The sequence below is a fragment of the Lipotes vexillifer genome, unplaced genomic scaffold (assembly GCF_000442215.2).
Source record: "Lipotes vexillifer unplaced genomic scaffold, Lipotes_vexillifer_v1.1 scaffold785, whole genome shotgun sequence".
Classification (NCBI taxonomy): Eukaryota; Metazoa; Chordata; class Mammalia; order Artiodactyla; family Lipotidae; genus Lipotes; species Lipotes vexillifer.
The window spans coordinates 692,691-718,261 of NW_006791778.1; the positions used below are offsets into that span (position 1 = coordinate 692,691).

General features: G+C 38.0%; 1 protein-coding gene across 1 annotated transcript in view; it reads right to left on the bottom strand.

The window, feature by feature from the left end:
* Positions 1 to 17,639: 17,639 nt before the first annotated feature.
* PTS (6-pyruvoyltetrahydropterin synthase) overlaps positions 17,640 to 25,571 on the bottom strand; it is a 9,457-nt gene continuing 1,525 nt past the window's right edge. The window contains exons 2-6 of the mRNA XM_007464633.1: positions 25,466 to 25,545; positions 24,260 to 24,282; positions 23,824 to 23,880; positions 18,443 to 18,513; positions 17,640 to 18,253 (exon numbers count right to left, since the gene is read on the bottom strand). Coding sequence (XP_007464695.1) covers positions 18,130 to 18,253; positions 18,443 to 18,513; positions 23,824 to 23,880; positions 24,260 to 24,282; positions 25,466 to 25,545 — 355 coding nt within the window. The 3' untranslated portion in view covers positions 17,640 to 18,129. The remainder of the gene's footprint in view (positions 18,254 to 18,442; positions 18,514 to 23,823; positions 23,881 to 24,259; positions 24,283 to 25,465; positions 25,546 to 25,571) is intronic.

A 25,571-nucleotide genomic window follows, 5' to 3' on the forward strand; every position in this document is an offset into this window, starting at 1 on the left:
TATGGTCTAAAGGCATTATTTTCTATCATACCAAATACGCTATGCTTCAAGCAAGAATAATGAATGTGTTAAATTCAAATATGTCTTTAATGAGTGATTAACTTAAAATACAGAAAATGTCATCTAATTTTATTCATTTATGTGAGCATTTAAAAATCAATGGATATAAAATAGGTAACTAATAAGGACCTACTGTATAGCACAGGGAACTCTACTCAATGCTCTGTAATGGCCTATATGGGAAAAGAATCTAAAAAAGAGTGGATATATGTATATGTAAAACTGATTCACTATGCCGTACACCTGAAACTAACATAACATTGTAAATCAACTATACTCCAATAAAAAATTCTTTTTAAAGTCAATGGGATGGTGAGAGTGTGTATATTTTTAAGGCCAAATATAAAAGTAAAATTTTCTCAATTTTAATTTTCTCAGGTGCAAACTGGTCATTTTTCCCCTAATGGTAACTTCCACTAAGAGAAATGGGCAAAATATTTATAATACTCATAATACAATATAAAACCAAAAGTAAGTATGGTATTTCCCATAATAAGCAGCTGCATTTTCTTTTAATAGTTATGCTAAATTCCAGTATGCCAACATTCAGTGACTGGATGCCAACTTCCAGCTTCTGTCAATTTCTTCTTTCTCCCTGTGAATAGGCCATACTTTCCTATTTTGTATGTCTAATTTTTGTTGAAAACTTAACATTTTCAATATTATAATGGTGACTCTGGGAATCATATTCTCCTTTCTCATCAGGGTACGCTGTTGTTGCTTGTTGAGGGCTGCAATCATCCATTTGTCTAGTAACTTTTCTAAACCAGTTTTGCAACGACTGCGTTCCTTGTTGAATGTGGTCACTGAAGTCTCTCTTCTGTTCTCTCAGTGGTCAGCCAGTGACCTGACAGATTTTCATGTATGTCAAAATTTAGCAGGCTCTTTCCTCATTAAGCATTCCCCTAACAACTATAAGTTTTTTTTTATTAGAGTCTAGAGTTCGGAACAAGTTGAACCTGACAGATTTTGCCAGTTTAATGGCTGCTTCAGGGGAGGGACCAATTCTTGGCACTCCAGACTCCACAATTTTCTGTGATGTCACTTGGTAGCCACTATAGGTATCTGCCAGGCGCCATGCTTGGCACTTTACATACGTCATCTCACTTAATCCTCACAACAACCCTATGAGATATAGCCATTTTACAGAGGACGACACTCAGGCAGAGAGAGAGAAATAATTTGCCCAAAGTCATTCAGTGAATACACAGTGAAGCTAGTGGGTTTTGAAGAGTGGTCTATACCACTCTAGAGCCTGCACTTTAACCAGGACACCCTAAGGGCACTGTTGAGGATTCCGAAGTAAAATCCAGGCTCGAAAATACTTCATATTCAATTAGTGATATCTTCCTTGGGCTCAGGAGGCAGGAATTGAAGCAGAACAGGCTCCAAATATTTGCCATCCTTGGTCACTCCTTAAGTGAATCCAGTAAGTGGCAAGCACAGTGAGTAGCAGAAGAGTAAAGGGCTAAAGAACTATGTACCTTCACAGTCTCAGGGACAGCTAATCCTGATCTTGACTAATGGGAAGTGATAGACCAGAACAAACAAAAAAAGGCACACAAGCAATGGCAAGGAAGCCCACAGGCTGCATGCACCTCATGCACAGACAAGAGACAGACTATTTATCGCTCCCATACTCCCTTGCCCAATCTTGTTCTTCCACTTGTGGGTTTTCTTGTTTGCAGCCTCGTGTTTTGTAAATTCAGTGCATTCCTATTCTGTGTCAGAAACAGCAACTGCCTACCCATTGTAAGGGAAGTGATCATTCATTCTGAGAAAGTAGAAAAGAAAATTAATGTCTTCCAAATCCCATTACCTCCAAGATTTTTCACACACCAGAAAGGTTCCAGACCTGGTCAACACAATACCTGGTATTGTAGTCCAACTACAATACCAACCATTCAGAGCAAGAAAAAGACTCAGAACAGTGAGAAAATGTAGACAGTATCTTATTGTCTATCAACCCCCAATTTACTTTTTAAAGTAAGTGTTGAAAACTTTCAGTAAACTTTATTATTTCATAAGAGAGGTAGTTTTGGCAGTTGTCTTAAAGGATAAATTCTGAAGCCAGACTGCAGGGTTCAAGTTCATTTTATTTTACCCCTTATAAGTTACCTTATAAGGTATAAGACCTCGTATAAGTTACTTAACTTCTGTGTACCTTGGTTCCTTCATTTGTAAAATAGGGAGAAAAATAGTAGCTACCTATTGGCTGTTGTGGAAATTAAATCAGTTAATATATATAAAGCACCCAGAACAGCACCTGGCACAAAGTTAAACACTATATAATTATTTAATGCCTTAAAAAGGCACCACGAACAATACACTGATGTACAAGTAAGCCAAGCATTTCAATACAATATAAATATATATAATATAAATATATACAAATAAAATGGTGCCCTAACAAGGACTAAAATTTCTCATTTGTAACTGTTGTAAGAAATGGCTAATGTCTGACTTTTCACCGTCTTTCTCCCTCCAGCCCCACCTTCACCTCCACCCCTCAGGATTCTAAGTAGAATGTCTTCTGGCTTTCTGGGTCAGCTCCTAGGCTCTCTCATAGAGAATCTAAATAATGAGTAAAGGGGTTAAATTAGTCTACATAATAGAGAGCTGGGACAAGGGAGAGGGTGGGAGAAGAGAAAGCAAAGGCAAAGTTTCGGTTGAGTATTGTGTGGGCTGAGATAGAAAGAAGCTTTGGAGCCTCTGTGGACTGAAAAGAGAGGCGAGGGGTTTCCCAGGCACTACTCTTGGTTACAAACCAGTTCTGGCAATGTCCTTCAAGAGATACAAGTGAATATCAGAATTATTTTACTTCTGATTGCTGGACTGTATTTCTCTGAATGTGGCACAGCAGTGAAATGAGGACATATGTACCACCCCACCCTGCTTTTATGTAAGTTATATCCATATATAGATAAAGTTAAATGTATATACCTAATATAACTGGGAAATAATTGAACATATGCAAAAATACCTGCATATTTATCGATGCATACATATATATATGACCTATATGTAAAAATAACTTCAGACTCAGATGCTTGAGTCCAACAAACTCAAAAAGCCTTTGGCGAAAATAAAATGTGTAGACAAAGCATATTTAAAGAGCTTGGGATATTTTTTGAAATAGTTATTATAATTGTTGAGTCGGGGTTTTTTTCTTTTTTCTTTTTTCTTTTTTTAAGCCACACAAACCTAGGTTCAAATCCCAGCTCTTAATCTACTGAAACCCCAGATTCCTTTTAGTAAACTGCAGCTGACTCCTACCTTAAAGGGCCTGATGACTGAGACACTGGACACATTGTGACTGACATAACGCTAGTTCACAATAAGCCAATAAACGCCAAAAACCTGTTAGTTAACTACACAGACATCAACACAACTTCAAATGAAGGTGGAAGACGTCACACCCCACACCTGGTTAGGCTGCATTTTTTCTTTTCTAAACACAGTTTTCTCCTTCAAGAAAGGAACCTTGACGTTCCCCCTAGTTCTTTAGGAATTACTGAAAGTTATTATGGCAACAAATTGAGCCCTAGTTTGCTGAAAAACACATATTGCCTCAGTGTTGCCACCGATCTGATAGATCTACACTCTACAAGGAACCCTGCTCCTAGGGGCTAAACAGATGGAATGATAAAAGGCATTCTTTGCAAGACTAGCTGAGGCCTCTCTGCCTGGGGTAAATCCACTCTCCACAAGCTGGGACAGGAACTACCCACCAATCTTCACTGTCTGTCCTGCCATAAAGGGAGTACCTTAGTAAGCCCCTGAGTGAGCGCTGCTAACAAATGATGGTGCTGTCATGAGGGCAGCAGTTTACTAAAAGACCTGTGATTCTGAATTCTAGCTTATCTGTGCTTAAATTAGTAGTTGAGGACTAAGACAAATTTTACCCACAAATGGGAATGGAAAATCCCCAGGAAGATAAAGTTAGCCAGACAAACAAGTTTGGAGGAAGATGGGATTTTATTTCATATTGCAGTGGTTGTTCTCTAAGCTGAAGCATGTAAAAAATAACACCTATCTGAAGTATACTTTAAAGTTTGGTGTTAAACATTGTAAATCAACTACACTTCAATTAAAAAAAGACGTTTTGGTGTTAAATCTCAAAATTTTTACCAAACCAGTTTCAACCAGTTCTTTACTTTCGGGCACTTTCATACATGCAATAATTATTCAGCACCTGCTCTATAGGAGGCACTGAGCTAGGTCCCGGGGAAACAATGAATAAGACAGGGCTCTGGCCCTCATGAAGTTGACATCCTCGAGGTGAGTACAGACAATAAACTAACAAGCAAATAAATAAGACAAAAGGAAACATATATGTAATTTTAAAACTGCAAGAAAGGGCACTGTATAGGTATTATAATAGAAAATAACAGAGGATTTCTACCTACACAGGGTGATCAAGGAAGCCTTCAAGAGGGTGATATTTAGGGTGGGATCTGAAGAACAATTAGGTTTTATGAAAGGAATGGGGAATGGGCCAGGGGCAAGGGTTGGGGCAGCATTCTAGGCAGAAGGGAAGTAAACACAAAGATCCTGAGAGACACTGCTTTGGGAAAGATCCCCGGTGTTCTCCCTACTTGCTGCAATTAATAAATTTTTCTCTCGATTACAAAAAAAAAAAAGATCCTGACGCACGAATGAAGTGAGTGTTCATTAGGATGAGCAAAGGCCAATGTGACCAAAACACAGTGATCATTTTAAGTCTGGGGAAGTAGGCAGTGGCTGGATCATAAGGGGCTTGGCAGGCCAATGTCAGGAGTTTGGATTGTATTTTAAAAACAAGAGGAAGCTTTCAAGGGGTAACATGGGGGATGAGGGGGATGACAGTGTGGAAGAGAACCAAAGTGGAGCAGGACACCAGTTAAGAGGCCATGTCAGTAATCCAGGCAAACAAATGGTGGCAATTCGGACTGCGGTGGTGACACTGGAAATAGAGAGAGAAAGGCAAAATTCATTGTTTATTTAGAGGTAGAACTTTCTGATAGATTGGAGGTAAGGAGTGGGAATCAAGGACAACTCCCAGATTTCTGGCTTGAAAAAAATGAATGGATGGTGGTCCATACTCATTCCCATGAGTATTTTTAGGGAACTAGTAAAAGAAGATTCTGAAGGAGAAAGCAGAAATTCAGTTTTGGAAATGTTAAGTTTGAGATGTCCACAAGACACCCAACCACCCATATGCGGTTCTATCTGTGCAAATAAAAACTTTAAAAGGTAAAGGTCAACACTAGTTCTATTTCTTCAGGTTGTCCCCAGCCATAGCACTCACATTTATTAAGATATCTGTGAAAAGTAAAAAAGGGTTTTTAAACTTAGTTCATACTTCTTATCATACTAAATTGGGAATTTTCATTGACTAGTAAACTGGTTGTATGAGGGTGAACTTGGGCTTAAGTACTGATGACTTGTTTCTTGGGCATCTTTAAGAATACATGCCTGAGATGTCACTTCTTTAGCCAACAACCAGGAAAGGAAAGGGAAAGGAATTCTAATTCTCTTTTTTAATGATTAATGCATTAATCATTAAAAATGATTAGATGGTGACAGAATACTGGTAGGAGTGGGTGGGTGGATTTTGAAGGAAGCAAACTAACTGATGAAAGCATAACTGCTGCTTTGAAAATCTTCCAGTGCAAGAATCACTTTCCCCTACTTTTCTTTTATGGTGATAGCAGTTCTCTCAGTAGCTATGCAGAGATAGTGTTTATCTGGGGCATTTTCCAAAATGTCTGTCTTGCAACAGAATCTTGTTATAAAGTTAAATTGCATGAAACTAACAATGATTTTTCTATGTGCAAGGGAGGCTAGAAATATCCCAGACATAACAAAAGCAAAATGAGCACAGTCTGTTTCCTGTCTTTAAGATAATTCCATTTCCAGGAGGAATGTAAAAGTTTGCAGTTTAAAAAACAAAACGGACACTTATCATAGATCTTTTTCACTCTTGCAAAATGAAATGTGCTTTACTCCCCTGGGGTCAAAAAGGGCATGCTACACACTCCCTGCCTACCTCTCCAGCCTCATCTCCTGCTATTCTCCATATCACTTTACACACTAGATAGAATATGTTTAATCCCCTCCTGTTGAGTGTGGGACGGATCTGGTGACTTGCTTCTAAGCAACAACAAACAGAAAAGTGATTAGGTTACCAGACTGTGGCTTCCATCTTGCTAACGCTCATGTTCTCACTCACACACACACACACACACACACACACACACACACACACCCCACTTTTCTCCCTCCCTCCTCACCCCCCTCCTCTCACTCTCACTGGCACTCTCCCTTGCTCACTCTGATGAAGCAAGCTGCTCTATGAAAAGGCCTACACGGCAAGAAAGGAAGGCAGGAATGGAGGCCTAAGTCCAACAACCAGTGAGGAACTGAATCCTGCTAACAACCACACGAGTGAGCAAGGAGGCTCATCTTTCCCAGTCAAGCCTTGAGATGCCTGCAGCCTTGTGAGCAACTCTAAGCCAGAGGGCCTAGCTACGCCACATCCAGATTTCTGGCACATTAAAAATGTGAAATAATAAATGTTTAATATATGCACTAAATGTAAACATTCATGTAATAAATGTTTAATAAATGCTGTTTTAAGCCCCTATGTTTGGAATAATGTGTCATGCAGCAGTAGGTAACTAGTATGCTCACCCCGCAGAGTGGTTATAAGGATAAAGTGATGTAACATAAAAAGTATTAGCAAAATGCCTGACACCACAGTAAGGGCCACACAACATCAGCTCCATTTCCCTTCCCATCACTCTATTTTCACTGCCGCCACCACACTCATGACACCGTCACCTCATGTCTAGATTCCTGTAATGACTTCGCAACTGGTTTCTTTGCTTCCCTTTGTGCAGCTGGCTATCTTCCTTAAAAAGCAAGCAAATAAAACTTCAACAGCTCCTTACCCCTGGGTAAAATAAAAAAAATTTCACATATTGAGGTATGGGGAGGTCATTCTGGCTTATACATGAGTTAACTCAAATGTTACTGCTAACTAAAATAGACTGTTTGTGGCTTACCAAACCTGCACTGTACATCTGCTTTCATTATTAAAGGAAAAGGGCACGGTGACCAGAAGTGTAAAGAACAGCCATATTAAAAATAAAGATTAAATGCCTCCCTTCCTGGGACGCCAATGCTGGTACTCCTTCGATAAGACTCCCTTCTCAGGTGCCAAGGCCATACTGACTCGCTATGTACATGCTGATCTGTTTTTTTTCAAACGTTGAAGGAATGTATCCCCGACTTGTTTGACATTCTTTGTTCTGACAAGACACAAAACTGTGCTTTGAGCAGTTCCTCAGAGTTATCTGAGAGATTGTCTTCTGGACTATAGTCCTCAGTTTGGCTCAAATAAACCTCTTTCCTATTCCTATTATAGACTGTTTACTGATTATTTTCATCAACACCCTTAAAGAATAAAAATCAAACAAATATTTAAGGCTCGCTAGGCTGTCTGCATCCTGTATTTCCAAGCTAACTTCCCATGACTCTCTCACACAGCATCACCATTCTATTAAGATTAATCTACTCATTATATCCCAAATATACTTTGTACACTCCCACCCTGGTAACCTCACTTATGAAATTTTACGCTTTCAGTATTTTCTCCCCTTTTCTCCTGAATTCTAAACCAACACCCTCCCTGTCCCATCACTTTAAACACCATTCAGGACTAACCTTGCCCACACTAAGCTTTTCCAAACCTTACCACCCCATAACAATTTTTTCCCTTCTCTAAATTAATATTTACTCATTTGGTATTTAAAATCATCGAGATACAAAATCTAAAAACAGGCAGAAGCAACTTCAGAAAACATCTGTCCAACATTCATTTTGGAGAACTAAGGCTCTGAGATGAAAGTGACACGACTGAGCAGTAATGGCACTTGGACTAGAACTCAAGCCTCAAAGTTTTCATGTTATTCAATTCTAAAAATATTTCCCAAATGTCCACTGTGTATAAGACACTGTAAAATTTTAGCAGTTTCTACCAATACGCCATTCATTTATTTAATCAGTGAAAATTATTGAGTACTATTTACCAGATACTCTGCTTAGAATAATTTTGCCCACAAGGTATCAGGGTAGTGAAAAAACCAAAAGGTAAAGCAATAATAAAATAGAGCTTACTAAAGTCTCTGATAGCAGGTTCTAGGGAGACTTAGAAGAAATTATCTATATCCTATCTTTGGTCCTTCACTCATCTACTCACTCACTCATTCACTAAACAGACAGACAGACAGACAGTAGGTACACAAATAGAATTCTCACTTTCCTAAGGAGAGCAAGTAGGAAAAAAAAAGTTCTCTTGAAGCAACTCATGAACAACAAACACCTGGAGTGTCCCTGTTACTATAAAAAAAATGATGTTTTTCTAATATGATACCATATCTGCATAATGTGGTATTAAAAAATCTTGAGGGCTTCCCTGGTGGCACAGTGGTTGAGAGTCCGCCTGCCGATGCAGGGGACACGGGTTCGTGCCCCGGTCCGGGAAGATCCCACATGCCGTGGAGTGGCTGGGCCCGTGAGACATGGCCGCTGAGCCTGCATATCCGGAGCCTGTGATCCACAATGGGAGAGGCCACAACAGTGAGAGGCCCGTGTACCAAAAAAAAAAAAAAAAAAATCTTGAAATGTATACACTATCTTTTTTTTAAGAGTCTGTGCTTGACCCCTCCATGCCACGTGGGTCCTTGGGGGCATAGGAGGGAGGCCGGGGAGACCAGGAGAGGAAGGCAGGAGGGGTCCTTCGGGAGGAGCAGGAGAGGAGCAGAGGGCGTTTGCCCTACCCGCTCGGGCTCAGGGAGCCTGCTGAGCTCCCAGGCCAATCCCCTGCCCTCCAAAGCCCGCTCCGGGTCATGTGGGTCCTTGGGGGCATAGGAAAGAAGCCTAGGGGAGAAAAAGAGAGGCAGGCGGGAGGGGCCCTCCTAGACTGGAGGAGCAGGAGAGGAGAGGAGGGCGTTTGCCCTGCCCACTGGAGCCCAGGAAGCATGCTGGCTCCCAGGTGAGGTCCCCCATCCTCTGAGACCAGGGGTGGGGGGCATGCCTGGGCCCCTTCTGTTCTATTAAGCCTAAGCCCCACCCCCACAGCCTTTTCCAGCCCTGTGGGTCCTAAGCATAGGGCCCACCCACCACCCAAACCTCACCCTTGCTGAGGCCCTGCCCTCCACAGCCAAGTCCTTCCCCCACCCCTTTTTTCCCTCCTCCTTTTTTTTTTTACTATTGTGGTACTGTTGTACCTTCTAGTTGTTTATTCAACTATATTTTTATTTTTATATTCTTTCTAACGTGTCTGTTAGTTTCCTATGTTATTGTTAGCTTTTTTTTTTTCCTGCTGCCCCATGCTGCTTGCACGATCTTGGTTCATGAGCCACGTGTCGGGCCGAAGCTCCTGCAGTGGGAGCTCCAAGTCCAAACCACTGGATTAACAGAGAACCTCAGACCCCAGGGAATATTCATCAGACTGAGGTCTCATCGAGTTCCTCATCTCAGCACCAAGACCCAGCTCTACTCAATAGCCTACAAACTCCAGTGTTGGAAGCCTTGGGCCAAACAACCAGTAAGACAGGAACACAGTCCCACTCATAAATTAAAAAAAAAAAAAAAAATGAGACAGCAAAAAAATATGTCACAGATGAAGGAACAAGGTAAAAACCTACAAGGCCAAATAAATGAAGAGGAAATAGGCAGTCTACCTGAAAAAAGAATTCAGAGTAATGATAATAAAGATGATCCAGAATCTTGGAAACAGAATGGAGACACAGATTCAAGAAATGTTTAACAAAGATCTAGAAGAACTAAAGAACAAACAGAGATGAACAGCACAATAACTGAAATGAAAAATACACTAGAAGGAATCAATAACAGAATAACTGAGGCAGAAGAACGAATAAGTGAGCTGGAAGACAAAATGGTGGAAATAACTGCTCAGGAGCAGAATAAAGAAAAAAGAATAAAAAGAATTGAAGACAATCTCAGAGACCTCTGGGACAACACTAAATGCACCAACATTCGAATTATAGGGGTCCCAGAAGAAGAAGAGAAAAAGAAAGGGTCTGAGAAAATATTTGAAGAGATTATAGTCAAAAACATCCCTAACATGGGGAAGGACATAGTCACCCAAGTTCAGGAAGCTCAGAGAGTCCCATACAGGATAAACCCTAGGAAAAACACACCAAGACACATAATCAAACTAACGAAAATTAAATTCAAAGAAAAAATATTAAAAGCAGCAAAGGAAAAACAAAAAATAACATACAAAGGAATCCCCATAAGGTTATCAGCTGATTTTTCAACAGAAACTCTGCAGGCCAGAAGGGAGTGGCAGCATATACTTAAAGTGATAAAAGAGAAAACCTACAACCAAGATTACTCTACTCAGCAAGGATTTCATTCATATTTGATGGAGAAGTCAAAAGCTTTCAGACAAGCAAAAGCTAAGAGAATTCAGCACCACCAAACCAGCTTTACAACAAATGCTAAAGAAACTTCTCAAGGCAGGAAACACAGAGAAGAAAAAGACCCACAAAAACAAACCCAAAACAATTAAGAAAATGGTAATAAGAACATACATATAGATAATAACCTTGAACGTAAATGGATTAAATGTCCCAACCAAAAGACACAGACTGGCTGAATGGATACAAAAACAAGACCCATATATATGTTGTTTACAAGAGACCCACTTCAGACCCAGGGACACATACAGACTGAAAGTGAAGGGATGGAAAAAGATATTCCATGCAAATGGAAATCAAAAGAAAGCTGGAGCAGCAATACTCGTATCAGATAAAATAGACTTTTTATTTTAAAATAAAGACTGTTACAAGAAATAAGGAGGGATACAACATAATGATCAAAGGATCAATCTAAGAAGATATAACAATTAAAAATGTTTATGCACCCAACATAGAAGCACCTCAATACATAAGGCAAATGCTACAACCATGAAAGGAGAAATCAACAGTAACACAATAATAGAAGGGACTTTAACACCTCACTTACACTAATGTATAGATCATCCAAACAGAAAATAAATAAGGAAACACAAGCTTTAAATGACACAATAGACCAGATAGATTTAATTGATATTTATATAACATTCCACCGAAAAGTGGCAGAATACACTTTCTTCTGAAGTGCACATGGAACATTCTCCAGGACAGATAACATCTTGGGTCACAAATCAAGCCTCAGAAAATTTAAGAAAATTGAAAGCATCTTTTCTGACCACAATGCTATGAGACTGGAAATCAATTACAGGAAAAAACTGTAAAAAACTACATGGAGGCTAAACAGTGTGCTACTAAATAACCAAGAGATCACTGAAGAAATCAAAGATGAAATCAAAAACTGCATAGAAACAAATGACAATGAAAACACGACAACCCAAAACCTATGGGATGCAGCAAAAGCAGTTCTAAGAGGGAAGTTTATAGCAATTCAATCTCACTTCAAGAAACAGGAAAAATCTCAAATGAACCATATAACCCTACACTTGAAACAACTAGAGAAAGAACAAAGAAACCCTAAGTCAGGAGAAGGAAAGAAATCAAAAAGATCAGAGAAGAAATAAATGAAACAGAAATGAAGAAAACAATAGCAAAGATCAATAAAACTACAAGCTGTTTCTTTGAGAAGATGAACAAAATTGATAAACCCTTAGCAAGACTCATCAAGAAAAAAAGGGAGAGGACACAAATCAATAAAATTAGAAACGAAGAAGGAGAAATTGGGACTTCCCTGGTGGCGCAGTGCTTAAGAATCCGCCTGCCAATGCAGGGGACATGGGCTCGAGCCCTGGTCCAGGAAGATCTCACGTGCTGTGGACCAACTAAGCCCACACGCTACAACTACTGAGCCTGTGCTCTAGAGCCTGCGAGCCACAACTACTGAGCTCACAAGCCACAACTACTGAGGCCACATGCCACAACTACTGAAGCTCACAAGCCTAGAGCCCATGTTCCACAAAAAGAGAAGTCACCACAATGAGGAGCCCCCACACCACAACAAAGAGTAGCCCCCGCTCTCCACAACTAGAGAAAGCCTATGCACAGCAAAGAAGACCCAACGCAGACAAAAATAAATAAACTAATAATAATAATAAAAAGTAGAAATCATAACTGACACCACAGAAATACAAAGGATTATAAGATACTACTACAAACAACTATATGCCCATAAAATGGACAACCACGAAAAAATGGACAAATTCTTGGAAAGGTGCAATTATCCAAGACTGAACCAGGAAGAATTAGAAAATATAAACAGACCTATCACAAGTAATGAAAATGAAACTGTAATTAAAACCCTCCAACAAACAAAAGTCCAGGACCAGATGGCTTCACAGGTGAATTCTGTCAAACATTTAGAGAAGAGCTAACACTGATCCTTTTCAATCTCTTACAAAACATTGCAAAGGGAGAAATACTCCCAAATTCATTCTATGAAGCCATCATCACCCTGATATGAAAACCAGAAAAAGATATCACACAAAAAGAAAATTACAGACCAACATCACTGATGAAGATACAAAAATCCTAAACAAAATACTAGCAAACAGAATCCAACAGCACATTAAAAGGATCATACACCATGATCAAGTGGGATTTATCCCAGCAATGCAAGGATTCTTCAATATATGCAAATCAATCAATGTGATACACCACATTAACAAACTGAAAAATAAAAACCATGTGACCTAAATAGATGCAGAAAAAGCTTTGGACAAATTCAACACCCATTTATGATAAAAACTCTCCAGAAAATGGGCATAGAGGGAACCTACCTCAACATAATAAAAGCCATATATGACAAACCCACAGCAGGCATCATACTCAAGGGTGAAAAATTGAAAGCATTTCCACTAAGATCAGCAACAAGACAAGGATGTCCACTCTCGCCACTCTTATTCAACATAGTTGTGGAAGTCCTAGCCACAGCAATCAGAGAAGAAAAAGAAATAAAAGGAATACAAATTGGAAAAGAAGTAAAACTGTCACTGTTTGCTGATAACAAGATACTATATATAGAAAATCCTAAAAATGCCACCAGAAAACTACTAGAACTAATCAATAAATATGGTAACGTTGCAGGATACAAAATTAATGCACAGAAATCTCTGGCATTCCTATACACCAACAATGAAAAGTCAGAAACAGAAATTAATGAAACACTCCTATTTACCACTGCAACAAAAAGAATAAAATACCTAGGAATAAACCTGCCTAAGCAGGTAGGACTTGTACTCAGAAAACTATAAAACACTAATGAAAGAAATCAAAGATGACATAAACAGATGGAGAAATATACCATGCTCTTGGACTGGAAGAATCAGTATTGTGAAAATGACTATACTACCCAAAGCAATCTACAGATTCAATGCAATCCCTACCAAACTACCAATGGCATTTTTCATTGAATTAGCACAAAAAAATTTTATGATTCATATGGAAACACAAAAGACCCTGAATAGCCAAAGCAATCTTAGGAAAGAAAAACGGAGTTGGAGGAATCAGGCGCCCCAACTTCTAACTATACCACAAAGCCACAGTAATCAAGACAGTATGGTACTGGCACAAAAACAGAAATATAGATCAATGGTACAGGATAGAATGCCCAGAGCTAAACCCACGCACATATGGGCACCTAATTTATGACAAAGGAGGCAAGAACATACAAGGGAGAAAAGACAGCCTCTTCAAATAAGTGGTGCTGGGAAAACTGGACAGCTACATGTAAGAGAATGACATTAGAACACTCCCTAACACCATAGCAAAAATAAACTTCAAATGGATTAAAGACTTAAATGTAAGGCCAGACACTATAAAACTTTTAAGAGGAAAACATAGGAAAAACACTCTGACATAAATCACAGCAAGATCTTTTTTGACCCACCTCCTGGAGTAACGGAAATAAAAACAAAAATAAACAAATGGGACTTCATTGAACTTAAAAGCTTTTGCACAGCAAAGGAAACCATAAACAAGACAAAAAGACAATCCTCAGAATGGGAGAAAATATTTGCAAATGAAACAAGAGACAAAGAATTAGTCTCCAAAATGTACAAACAGCTCATGGAGCTCAATATCAAAAAATCAAACAATCCAATTTAAAAATGGGTGGAAGCTACACTCAACAATAAGAATGAACCATAGCTTAATAATATCAAATAGGGACTTCCCTGGCAGTCCAATGGTTAAGACTCCACACTTCCACTGCAGGGGTATGGATTCAATCCCTGGTTGGGGAACTAAGATCTCACATGCTGTGCCGTGTGGCCCAAATAATAATAACAATGACAATAATAATATTAATATCAAATAAAATATTTAAGTAATTAAGTCTAGAACATTACAGGGTACAATGTTCTATTAACAAAGTGAAAAAGTTAAAAAATATGTTATATAAAGATATATAGTTTTAAGGAATATATATGTGTATATATATTCCCTATAAATTGTATACATGTATACATATACATACATATATGCAAATCAAAGGATTAATGAACCCAGATTTTGGATGATGGTTACTTCTACCTGAGGGAAAAGGAGGATGGACTGAGTACATATGACTAGATGTCAGATCTCAGTTTTTGTACTGGGTTGTGGCTTTATAGATGTCAAGATCTCAGTTTTTGTACTGGGTTGTGGCTTTATAGATGTTTATTACCTTATTAAATATAACCAGCTAACAGACTGAAAAGAGGTTCTGAATGGATCAGTGGCAAGAGTGTGTCATAAACCAAGGATTATGCATCATACAATTCTGTATACCCGAATGCTTTTAAAAAAGGTTTGTAGCTTTGTATTATATAAAATTTTATCTATTTAAAGAAAATGTTAAATTTAATGTAAAGTACTTATTCAGGCTGTGTTTATACATTAACTAGACGTATATAAAAACATTATATAAAACATTTTTTAAATCCTAAAAAAAAAAAAAAAAATGGGTGGAAGACCTAAATAGACATTTCACCAAGGAAGACATGCAGATGGCCAAGAGGCACATGAAAAGATGCTCAACATCACTAATTATTAGAGAGATGCAAATCAAAACTACAATGAGTTGCAGATACAACTACTATGGAAAACAGTACAGAGGTTCCTTAAAAAACTAAAAATAGAACTACCATATGACCCAGCAATCCCACTACTGGGCATATACCCTGAGAAAACCATAATTGAAAAAGACACATGTACCACAATGTTCACTGCAGCACTATTTACTATTTAGCCAGGTCATGAAACCAATCTAAATGTCCATCGAGAGATGAATGGATAAAGAAGATGTGGCACATATATACAATGGAATATTACTCAGCCATAAAAAGAAACAAAATTGAGTTATCTGTAGTGAGGTGGATGGACCTAGAATCTGTCATACAGAGTAAAGTAAGTCAGAAAGAGAAAAACAAATACCTTATGCTAACACATATATATGGAAACTAAAAAAAAAAAAAAAAAGGTACTGATGAACTCAGTTGCAGGGCAGGAATAAAGACGTAGACATAGAGAATGGACTTGAGGACATGGGCTGGGAGGGGGAAGCTGAGGCGAAATGAGAGAGTAGCATCGACATATATACACTACCGAATGTAAAATAGTTGGCTGGTGGGAAGCAGCTGCATAGCACAGGGAGATGGGCTCAGTGCTTTGCGATGACCTAGAGGGGTGGGATAGGGAGGATGGGAGGGAGGCTCAAGAGGGAGGGGATATGGGGACATGTGTATGCATATGGCTGATTTGCTTTGTTGTGCAACAGAAACTAACACAGTACTATGAAGCAATTATACTCCAATAACGATCTATTAAAAAAAAAAAGAAGAAGAATATACATTTCAACTTCAGGACAGCTGTTCTGGGGAAAGAGAAAAGACGAGCCCCCCATCTTTTCCTCCAGAGAAAAGGTCACACTGCCAGGATGGACTGATGGACTTTTGAGATGCACAGTTCAAGATTAGGAAGAGGTGGGAAGAAGAGAAAAGCTAATTGATGTAGGGTAATTTAAAAATAAGTGACAGGGACTTCCCTGTTGGTGCAGTGATTGGGAATCCGCCTGCCAATGCAGGCTCGAACACGGGTTCGAGCCCTGGTCCAGGAAGATCCCACATGCCACGGAGCAACTGTCCGTGAGCCACAACTGCTGAGCCTGTGTTCTAGAGCCCTCATGCCACAACTACTGAAGCCTGTGCACCTAGAGCCCGTGCTCCTCAACAAGAGAAGCCACCACAATGAGAAGCCCACACACTGCAACAAAGAGTAGCCCCCGCTTGCCACAACTAGAGAAAGCCCGCGCGCAGCAACAAAGATCCAATACAGCCCAAAAAGTAAATAAATAAATAAGTGACAAAGAGGCATGGACAGAAATGCAAAACAGTTGAGAAAAGGGGAACTGTATTGGAGTGTGGTTTGTAAATAAGAGGCTCCAGAGTAATGTGGGTTTACAGAAAATTGAAAAGGAGAGAAATAGAGATATAGGAAGTGTTACTGCGGTGTATTAAAGGGAACTTATTAACAATTTTAGACGAGAGCCAAGTAAATTATTAGAATTCCTTTAAAAAAAAGTGTGTGCTTGGGAGTCAGACTGAGTATCAAACACTTAGTTTGCTATTTATTTGCTGAGTGAGCTTAGGCAAGTAGCTTAAACTCAGTTCAATTTTCATTTTCTCATCTGTAAAGTGGGAATAATACCTTGCATGGAAGCTGTGGGAGTTAAAACATAAAGTGCCTTACCAAATTATAGCTATCCTGCCTTTTAAGTAATCAATATAAAATATACATGAATAAGTAACATAAATATTGTGTTGATAACTAAAACACATTTAAATTTAATCAAGTGGGCATTGTATTATTGTCAAAATTTACCATAAAATCCCTGTAGTTAACTCTCCAAAATAAAAGTGTACTCCTTTGAAAATTTTTTTAGTATAGTAATCACCACACATGTCCTTTTACTATTTTCAGGCAGCAACATTCTAAGAATCCATTGTGTACTAGTTGCTATGTGGAGAGAAAAATGAAATCCTATATTTAAGAAGTTCAGAATACAAATGAGAACACAAGTGAGAACAGTTCTTTTTGCAAAGAAAGCAAACACGTTCTTGTGGATTCAGGCATCAGAAAAAGATACCAGGGATGAAAAATATAGTTCAACTAAGCAGATAAATTTAGTGATCAGAACAAAATGGAATTAATTAGGAAAAACTGTATAAAAGAGATCCTTTACAAAGTAATATATCCTTTTCATGTTGATTATTTTAACTGGGTTTAATACATGTGATTATTCTTCAGCCTTCTGAGTTTAAATTGTTCAGGTAGCCACAAGGTCTGGAAACACAGACAAATATACATAAGCAGTTTACTGATCTTCCATGATTATGTTCAATGTGCTATTCCTCACTAGCAGTTCATAGTTCAGTAAGCTGTGCAAATGTGCAATGAACAATGTGCATTAAAGCAACATTCCCATCAGTCCTTGTACATCTATTTACAATGCATTGCCTCAGATGATTTGTGACTAATTTTCACTGAATAAACTTGCACCTTTAGCATATTCTAGAAGTGATCCAGGGAGCTCAATAGAAATAGAATGTTGTTTATGTTTCTAGACTTGGTGATCACCTGTATTTTATTTTTTATAAGATTCACCTACTGTAAGTCTTATAAACATTTTTGCCATTTATATTATACCAAGAAAAAAAATGAATACTAAAAATGAGATAATGGAAAAACAAAAACAGATTTCTTTTGTTTTCATATAATTCTACACCAAACATTTTGCTGAAATGATTTTAATCTATAGATGAAAGACTCTTTAAATGATACTCAGAATACATTACAAATTTGATTTTAAAGTACATTTGAGTCTAAAACAGGTCTTATTCACAATGATTCCAATAAATCAAGTGCTCCAGAACTCAATATGGAGATGCAACAATTACGTGATGACTTCTTAATTGTCCAAGGGGATAAAGATCTTCTTCAAATATGGAAAGAAATTAAATCATTCTGTAGTATTAACCTCTAAGAGTTATTCTCCTTTATAGACTACAATATTATTATCAGTTTCATATACTTTTACTTTATAAAGAACTCCTGTAGGAAGAAATTTCTGGAGGTTTTCCCAGATATATACAGCTACATTTTCTGTCGTGCTGTAGAAGAAAAGGAAAGAAGATCAAAAGGCAAGTAAACAAAACTTCGTGTTTAATACTTACAGAGAATAGAAATTCTAGTTTTAAAAGATATTAAACTAAAACTTTAGAAATCACACAATAATCAAGTAAAATGTTAAAATCGATTCTTCTTTCTTACTATTTGCATAAAGTAAAATAGTCACTCACCTTACAACATCTGCAAAATACGGCACATCCAGATCCAGATTCTTATGATCAAGGGGCTTCATAATTGCCTCCTATAGACAAAACGAAGGAAAAACATCACTAATTCCATTTATGACTCATATTCCAAAGTGGCCTACCTTTGCCTCTAAACCTTACCTTATCATTTTGTCACTAACTCGATACTTGCAAGTACTTGGTGTCTTATAAAACAATCTCAGAAAGTTTAAAGTTGTAAAATAAAGTAAGGCCTAGCTCTCCACAATGACTGGATATCCTCATTACTGAATGCAAAGAGGTAAGAAACCAAAAAATAGAGAATTCACTGGAGCTTTCTCACAACAAGCCATTGTGATTCAGAATTTAGTTTAAAACTTCTTGAATTCTGTCAATAAAATGGACAATCTGGAAGAAATGGACAAATTCTTAGAAATGCACAAACTGCCAAGACTGAATCAGGAAGAAATAAAAAAAATGAACAGACCAATCACAAACACTGAAATTGAAACTGTGATTAAAAATCTTCCAACAAACAAAAGCCCAGGACCAGATGGCTTCACAGGCGAATTCTATCAAACATTTAGAGAAGAGCTAACACCTATCCTTCTCAAACTCTTCCAAAATATAGCAGAGGGAGGAACACTCCCAAACTCATTCTACGAGGCCACCATCACCTTGATACCAAAACCAGACAAGGATGTCACAAAGAAAGAAAACTACAGGCCAATATCACTGATGAACATAGATGCAAAAATCCTCAACAAAATACTAGCAAACAGAATCCAACAGCACATTAAAAGGATCATACACCATGATCAAGTGGGGTTTATTCCAGGAATGCAAGGATTCTTCAATATACGCAAATCTATCAATGTGATTAACCATATTAACAAATTGAAGGAGAAAAACCATATGATCATCTCAATAGATGCAGAGAAAGCTTTTGACAAAATTCAACACCCATTTATGATAAAAACCCTGCAGAAAGTAGGTGTAGAGGGAACTTTCCTCAATATAATAAAGGCCGTATATGACAAGCCCACAGCCAACATCATCCTCAATGGCGAAAAACTGAAAGCATTTCCACTAAGGTCAGGAACAAGACAAGGTTGCCCACTCTCACCACTCTTATTCAACATAGTTTTGGAAGTTTTAGCCACAGCAATCAGAGAAGAAAAGGAAATAAAAGGAATCCAAATCGGAAAAGAAGAAGTAAAGCTGTCACTGTTTGCAGATGACATGATACTATACATAGAGAATCCTAAAGATGCTACCAGAAAACTACTAGAGCTAATCAATGAATTTGGTAAAGTAGCAGGATACAAAATTAATGCACAGAAATCTCTGGCATTCCTATATACTAACGATGAAAAATCTGAAAGTGAAATCAAGAAAACACTCCCATTTACCATTGCAACAAAAAGAATAAAATATCTAGGAATAAACCTACCTAAGGAGACAAAAGACCTGTATGCAGAAAATTATAAGACACTGATGAAAGAAATTAAAGATGATACAAACAGATGGAGAGATATACCATGTTCTTGGATTGGAAGAATCAACATTGTGAAAATGACTCTACTCCCCAAAGCAATCTATAGATTCAATGCAATCCCTATCAAACTACCACTGGCATTTTTCACAGAACTAGAACAAAAAATTTCACAATTTGTATGGAAACACAAAAGACCCCGAATAGCCAAAGCAATCTTGAGAACAAAAAATGGAGCTGGAGGAATCAGGCTGCCTGACTTCAGACTATACTACAAAGCTACAGTAATCAAGACAGTATGGTACTGGCACAAAAACAGAAAGATAGATCAATGGAATAGGATAGAAAGCCCAGAGATAAACCCATGCACATATGGTCACCTTATCTTTGATAAAGGTGGCAGGAATATACAGTGGAGAAAGGACAGCCCCTTCAATAAGTGGTGCTGGGAAAACTGGACAGGTACATGTAAAAGTATGAGATTAGATCACTCCCTAACACCATACACAAAAATAAGCTCAAAATGGATTAAAGACCTAAATGTAAGGCCAGAAACTATCAAACTCTTAGAGGAAAACATAGGCAGAACACTCTATGACATAAATCACAGCAAGATCCTTCTTGACCCATCTCCTAGAGTAATGGAGATAAAAACAAAAATAAACAAATGGGACCTAATGAAACTTCAAAGCTTTTGCACAGCAAAGGAAACCATAAACAAGACCAAAAGACAGCCCTCAGAATGGGAGAAAATATTTGCAAATGAATCAACTGACAAAGGATTAATCTCTAAAATTTACAGGCAGCTCATGCAGCTCAATAACAAAAAAATAAACAACCCAATCCAAAAATGGGCAGAAGACCTAAATAGACATTTCTCCAAAGAAGATATACAGACTGCCAACAAACACATGAAAGAATGCTCAACATCATTAATCATTAGAGAAATGCAAATCAAAACTACAATGAGATATCATCTCACACCAGTCAGAATGGCCATCATCAAAAAATCTAGAAACAATAAATGCTGGAGAGGGTGTGGAGAAAAGGGAACACTCTTGCACTGCTGGTGGGAATGTGAATTGGTTCAGCCACTATGGAGAACAAAAAAAAAAAAAAAAAACTTCTTGAATTCTGTCCAAAATGTTACTAGAAATACTTCTCCCTAACAGTCTCACCTTCAGCACAATGCCACTATTTAATTAGGACAAATATTCAATGAGTACTATATTTATAAAGCAGATTGAGACTAAAATTATGTAAGGAGTTCTAAATTTCTGCTGTAAGGTGTAATTTAAGAATGCTCTTGGGCTTCCCTGGTGGCGCAGTGGTTGAGAGTCCGCCTGCTGATGCAGGGGACGCGGGTTCGTGCCCCGGTCTGGGAAGATCCCACATGCCGCGGAGCGGCTGGGCCCGTGAGCCGTGGCTGCTGAGCCTGCGTGTCCAGAGCCTGTTGTTCCGCAACGGGAGAGGCCACAACAGCGAGAGGCCCGCATACCGCAAAAAAAAAAAAAAAAAAAAAAAGAATGCTCTTGGGCTCTTAGAAGAAAAAATAAAAACATGTAAAGACTATTGTTTCCTAATACTTGTATTAGGAATATTAAACATAATGTTTTTCTTTGTAAATGGCAAGAATTATAATTGCCTTATTCTTTGTAAATTTTTACTTTTAGCTATTGTAAAACATCTAAGCAATCTAAAAAATACAATAACTAGTGAATATAACAAGAAAGAAACAGACTCTCAGATGAAGAGAACCAGTTGTTACCAGTGGGGAGAGGGAAGGGAGGAGGGGCAGTAAACGGGTAGGGGATTAAGGGGTACAAACTATTATGTACAAAATAAGCTATAAGAATACATTGTACAACATGGGGAATATAGCCAATATTTTATAATAACTATGAATGGAGTATAACCTTTAAAAATTGTCAATCACTATACTGTACACCTGTAAAAATTATATAATATTGCTCATCAACTATATTTCAATAAAAAAAGCATTTGTGAAACAATCTAAGTTTCCATATGGTATGGTTCCAAGAAAGGTACATTAATGACAACAATAGCAATCATTTTCTGAACAAAATCAGAATCATATAAAAAAAAAGTAAGTCCTAAACCAAACAACTTTTAAAATAAATCAAATGATATCCATATGGATATCAAGAAAATAAACCTTTGTTTAATCTTTGTTTTAATTGAAAATTCCAGTTCAGATCTCAACTTTTCCATTGAAGCCTCTTCTACAGGGCTCCTTCTAATTTGACTCTGCATGCCATGATCAGCCACTTTTACTCATGTAAAAGTACTAAAGTGTGTGGTGTGTGGCATCCTTCAGGTATGCAAATATGGGGAAAAAGTGTAGAGAGCCTCTCCTTTAGTATTTAACTGTATGCCTGCTTGGGGTGCCTCTTATATTTCTCAAGTTGTTGTCTTGCATTTGTGTGTGCGTGCATGCGCGTCTGTGTGCGTGTGTGTGTGTGTGTATATATATATATTTTTTTTTAATGTCACCAGTAAATGCAAGCACTCTGACTTTACAGCTTTCCTACAGTACTTTGAGCAGAGTACTGTTTGTTCATTCACTCATTCTCCTATTCATTTATTCAAGCAACACTTATTGAGCACTTACTATCCTTTACCTGCTATAAAAAGTCATGTGAGAGCTTCCCTGATGGCGCAGTGGTTAAGAATCCGCCTGCAATGCAGGGGACATGGGTTCGAGCCCTCGTCCGGGAAGATCCCACATGCCGCGGAGCAACTAAGCCCATGCACCACAGCTACTGAGCCTGTGCTCTAAAGCCCGCATGCCACAACTACTGAAGCCCACACGCCCAGAGCCCGTGCTCCGCAACAAAGAGAAGCCACAGCAGTGAGAAGCTCTCACACCACAACAAAGAGTAGCGCCCGCTCGCCGCAACTAGAGAAAGCCTGCGCACAGCAACAAAGACCCAACACAGCCATAAATTAATTAATTAATTTTAAAAAAAAGAAAGTTTAAAAAGTCATGTGAGCACTCTGTGGCTAACAGCTATGTCTCATTCATCACTGGATTCCCAGTACTCAGCTCAAAGACTGATGCAAAGCAGACGTACTTATTGAATATATGGGAGATAACTAACGTGAAAGAAGTAATGATTATTAATAACAGCATTTTTATGAAACAAATGTCAAATTTTAGAACAAAATAAGGAGCAAAGCTGAAGCAAAGTAAACAGGTGAAATGAAGGCATTATAAAAACTAAGGTGGATGGAAGAAAATCTAATCTCAACTTTGTAAAGGACTAACTACATGACCTAGGGCAAGCCAGTTGGTTAACTGTTCAGCATCTCTCAATCTCAATCTATGGAATGAAGAAGTTGGCTTAGATAACCTCTGAGGTCTCTTACAATCCAAGAATTCTGTAATGATATAATCAGTAAGTCTTTTACTGAACAAACTCTTTTTTGTTATCCCTATGATGAACTGCCCCAGTGAGTTTATAATAAAGCTAAAGTGAATAAAACAGGGTAGTACTAAAATCTGTGATCAAAGGTGTAAGGAAAATTCACAGAAGAAGTAGAAAGTTTCAAGGAGAAAGCTGTGTCTTGAAAGAAGGGCAGAATTTGTTAAACAGAGAAAATCAGGATACGCCAACAAAAAATACAAGATGAGCACGCTACATTTATTCCTATCATTCTAAGACAACCATGACTAATTTCCATTAAGTCATCCAAACACCTTTAGGAGAACATTGAGAGAAGTTCCTCCAACTACTACCCCACTCCCTCACCCAATTCCACTTGCCAGGTCATAGGACCTCTGATAATACTTGGTTAGGGAAGTGAAAAGGGGGCCGTCAAATATTATATTCAGAAGACAGCACAAAATAAGCATCCAACATGCCATTACCTCCATATACTCTTTGAGGTCAGTCAAATTCATGACCATTCCTGTAACAGGATCAATCTAAAAAGTAAACAAAGGTGAATATTACTATAACATGCTCTTCATATTTAAACCTCTGGTAAATTATTAAAGGCTGCACGATGTGCAGAAATTGTCCCCACATTGGCCTTCATCCCCGAGACAATCCATCTCAGCATGGAAACACCAAGTACTCTAGGCTTCCTTTTCACTGTACTGCTCTTCTATCTTTCACATACAGCACATTAAAGAGGACATTTTGGGAGGGGAAAGGCCTGAAATGGCAGCAGCTCACCATACACAAAGACCAACAATGAAGCAATACTGATTTGAACAGAATTTTTCAACACAGAGTCCATCATGTTGGCTGAAAGAGGGCCCAGCAATGTGCACAAACCACAGAGACATTTTCAGCACGTACCTCTCCATGTACTGTCACCACAACTATGGGGAAGAAAACAAAATACAAAAAAAAAAACATGACTTTCAACAGAGTAACATCCAAACACAAGTTACTAACATAAAATTATTAGATCTCACCTCCCAAAGCTATATTTTCCCCCAGAACATCTTTTACTTAAGATCTTTTTATCAACCAATGCAGAGGAACTTAGAGGTGCTTAGCCAAGGCCAAAAAGGGTATAAATTCTGTTTATGATGCACTTGGAAGGAATCTCCACTAGGTAAGATCAAGATGCTGCTTGATCACTGCCTGTAAAAGTAGAAAATATACAGGAAGAAATCCAGCTACACACTGAGCTGGTCCAAGTACCTTTCTGAGCAAGCAAAACTACTACTGGGCCTAAAATTCTTATTCCTTTACTCATGTGAATGTAAACACAGTTTATAGTAATGCTTTGTAAATTAACAAGTACTTGTATGAAACTTCTGAAACATCTTGATGATCAGAGGTGCTCTACAAATTAATGAATTTTACATATTTTTTTCCGCTCCATACGAACACCATTAGGTATTATGTGATAAGTGAGCAAACTGAGAATGAGAGATATCATAGGTCAAGTAAGTTAGGCAGTAACTAAACTAGAAATCCCAAACTTCTGACATCTTTTCTGGTCTTTTTACTCCATCATACCATATGCTGTGATGCTCTATGGCTTACATAGCTGTTTTGTGAGATATCATCTGTATCTCAAATAATCAAGTCCCTTGTCCTTGCGTAAATTAATTACTTTCTTGGAACACTACTGTCAAAGTTTTAGACCCAACCTATTTTCCTGCTATGGCGCCTATCTTGAGCCAATATGCTCCCTTTGTCAGTCATTATTTACTCAATGAATACAATCTAATTTTAACATTGGCCTCAGCAATACCTAATTAGAAGGAAACATGGTGCCAAAAGAATGTCATGTACTCTTAAGGCCAAGGAAAAAAGTATTTAAGCCATTCATTGTTTTGATCTATAACAGCAGACAATTGCATAGTAAAACTTAAGATACATCCAACTAAGGCAACAGATCTTTTCATTTTGAACTTCCATTTAATTTCTCATTCAAGGCTCAAAGCATTCGTGTTCTGTCCATAAGGTTTCTTATACTCATTTAGACTGTATATGCTGAACACTCTTTCATTACCGAAAGGGTTAAAATTTCACCAGTTTTTCTCTCACCTTTATAATTGTGCCCATGGCCATTTGGATTGTTGCATTTCCCAAACAGTTTCAAGTTTTCCTCATTACTCAGAGATTTGCTGACCAAAAAAAAAAAAAAAAGTCA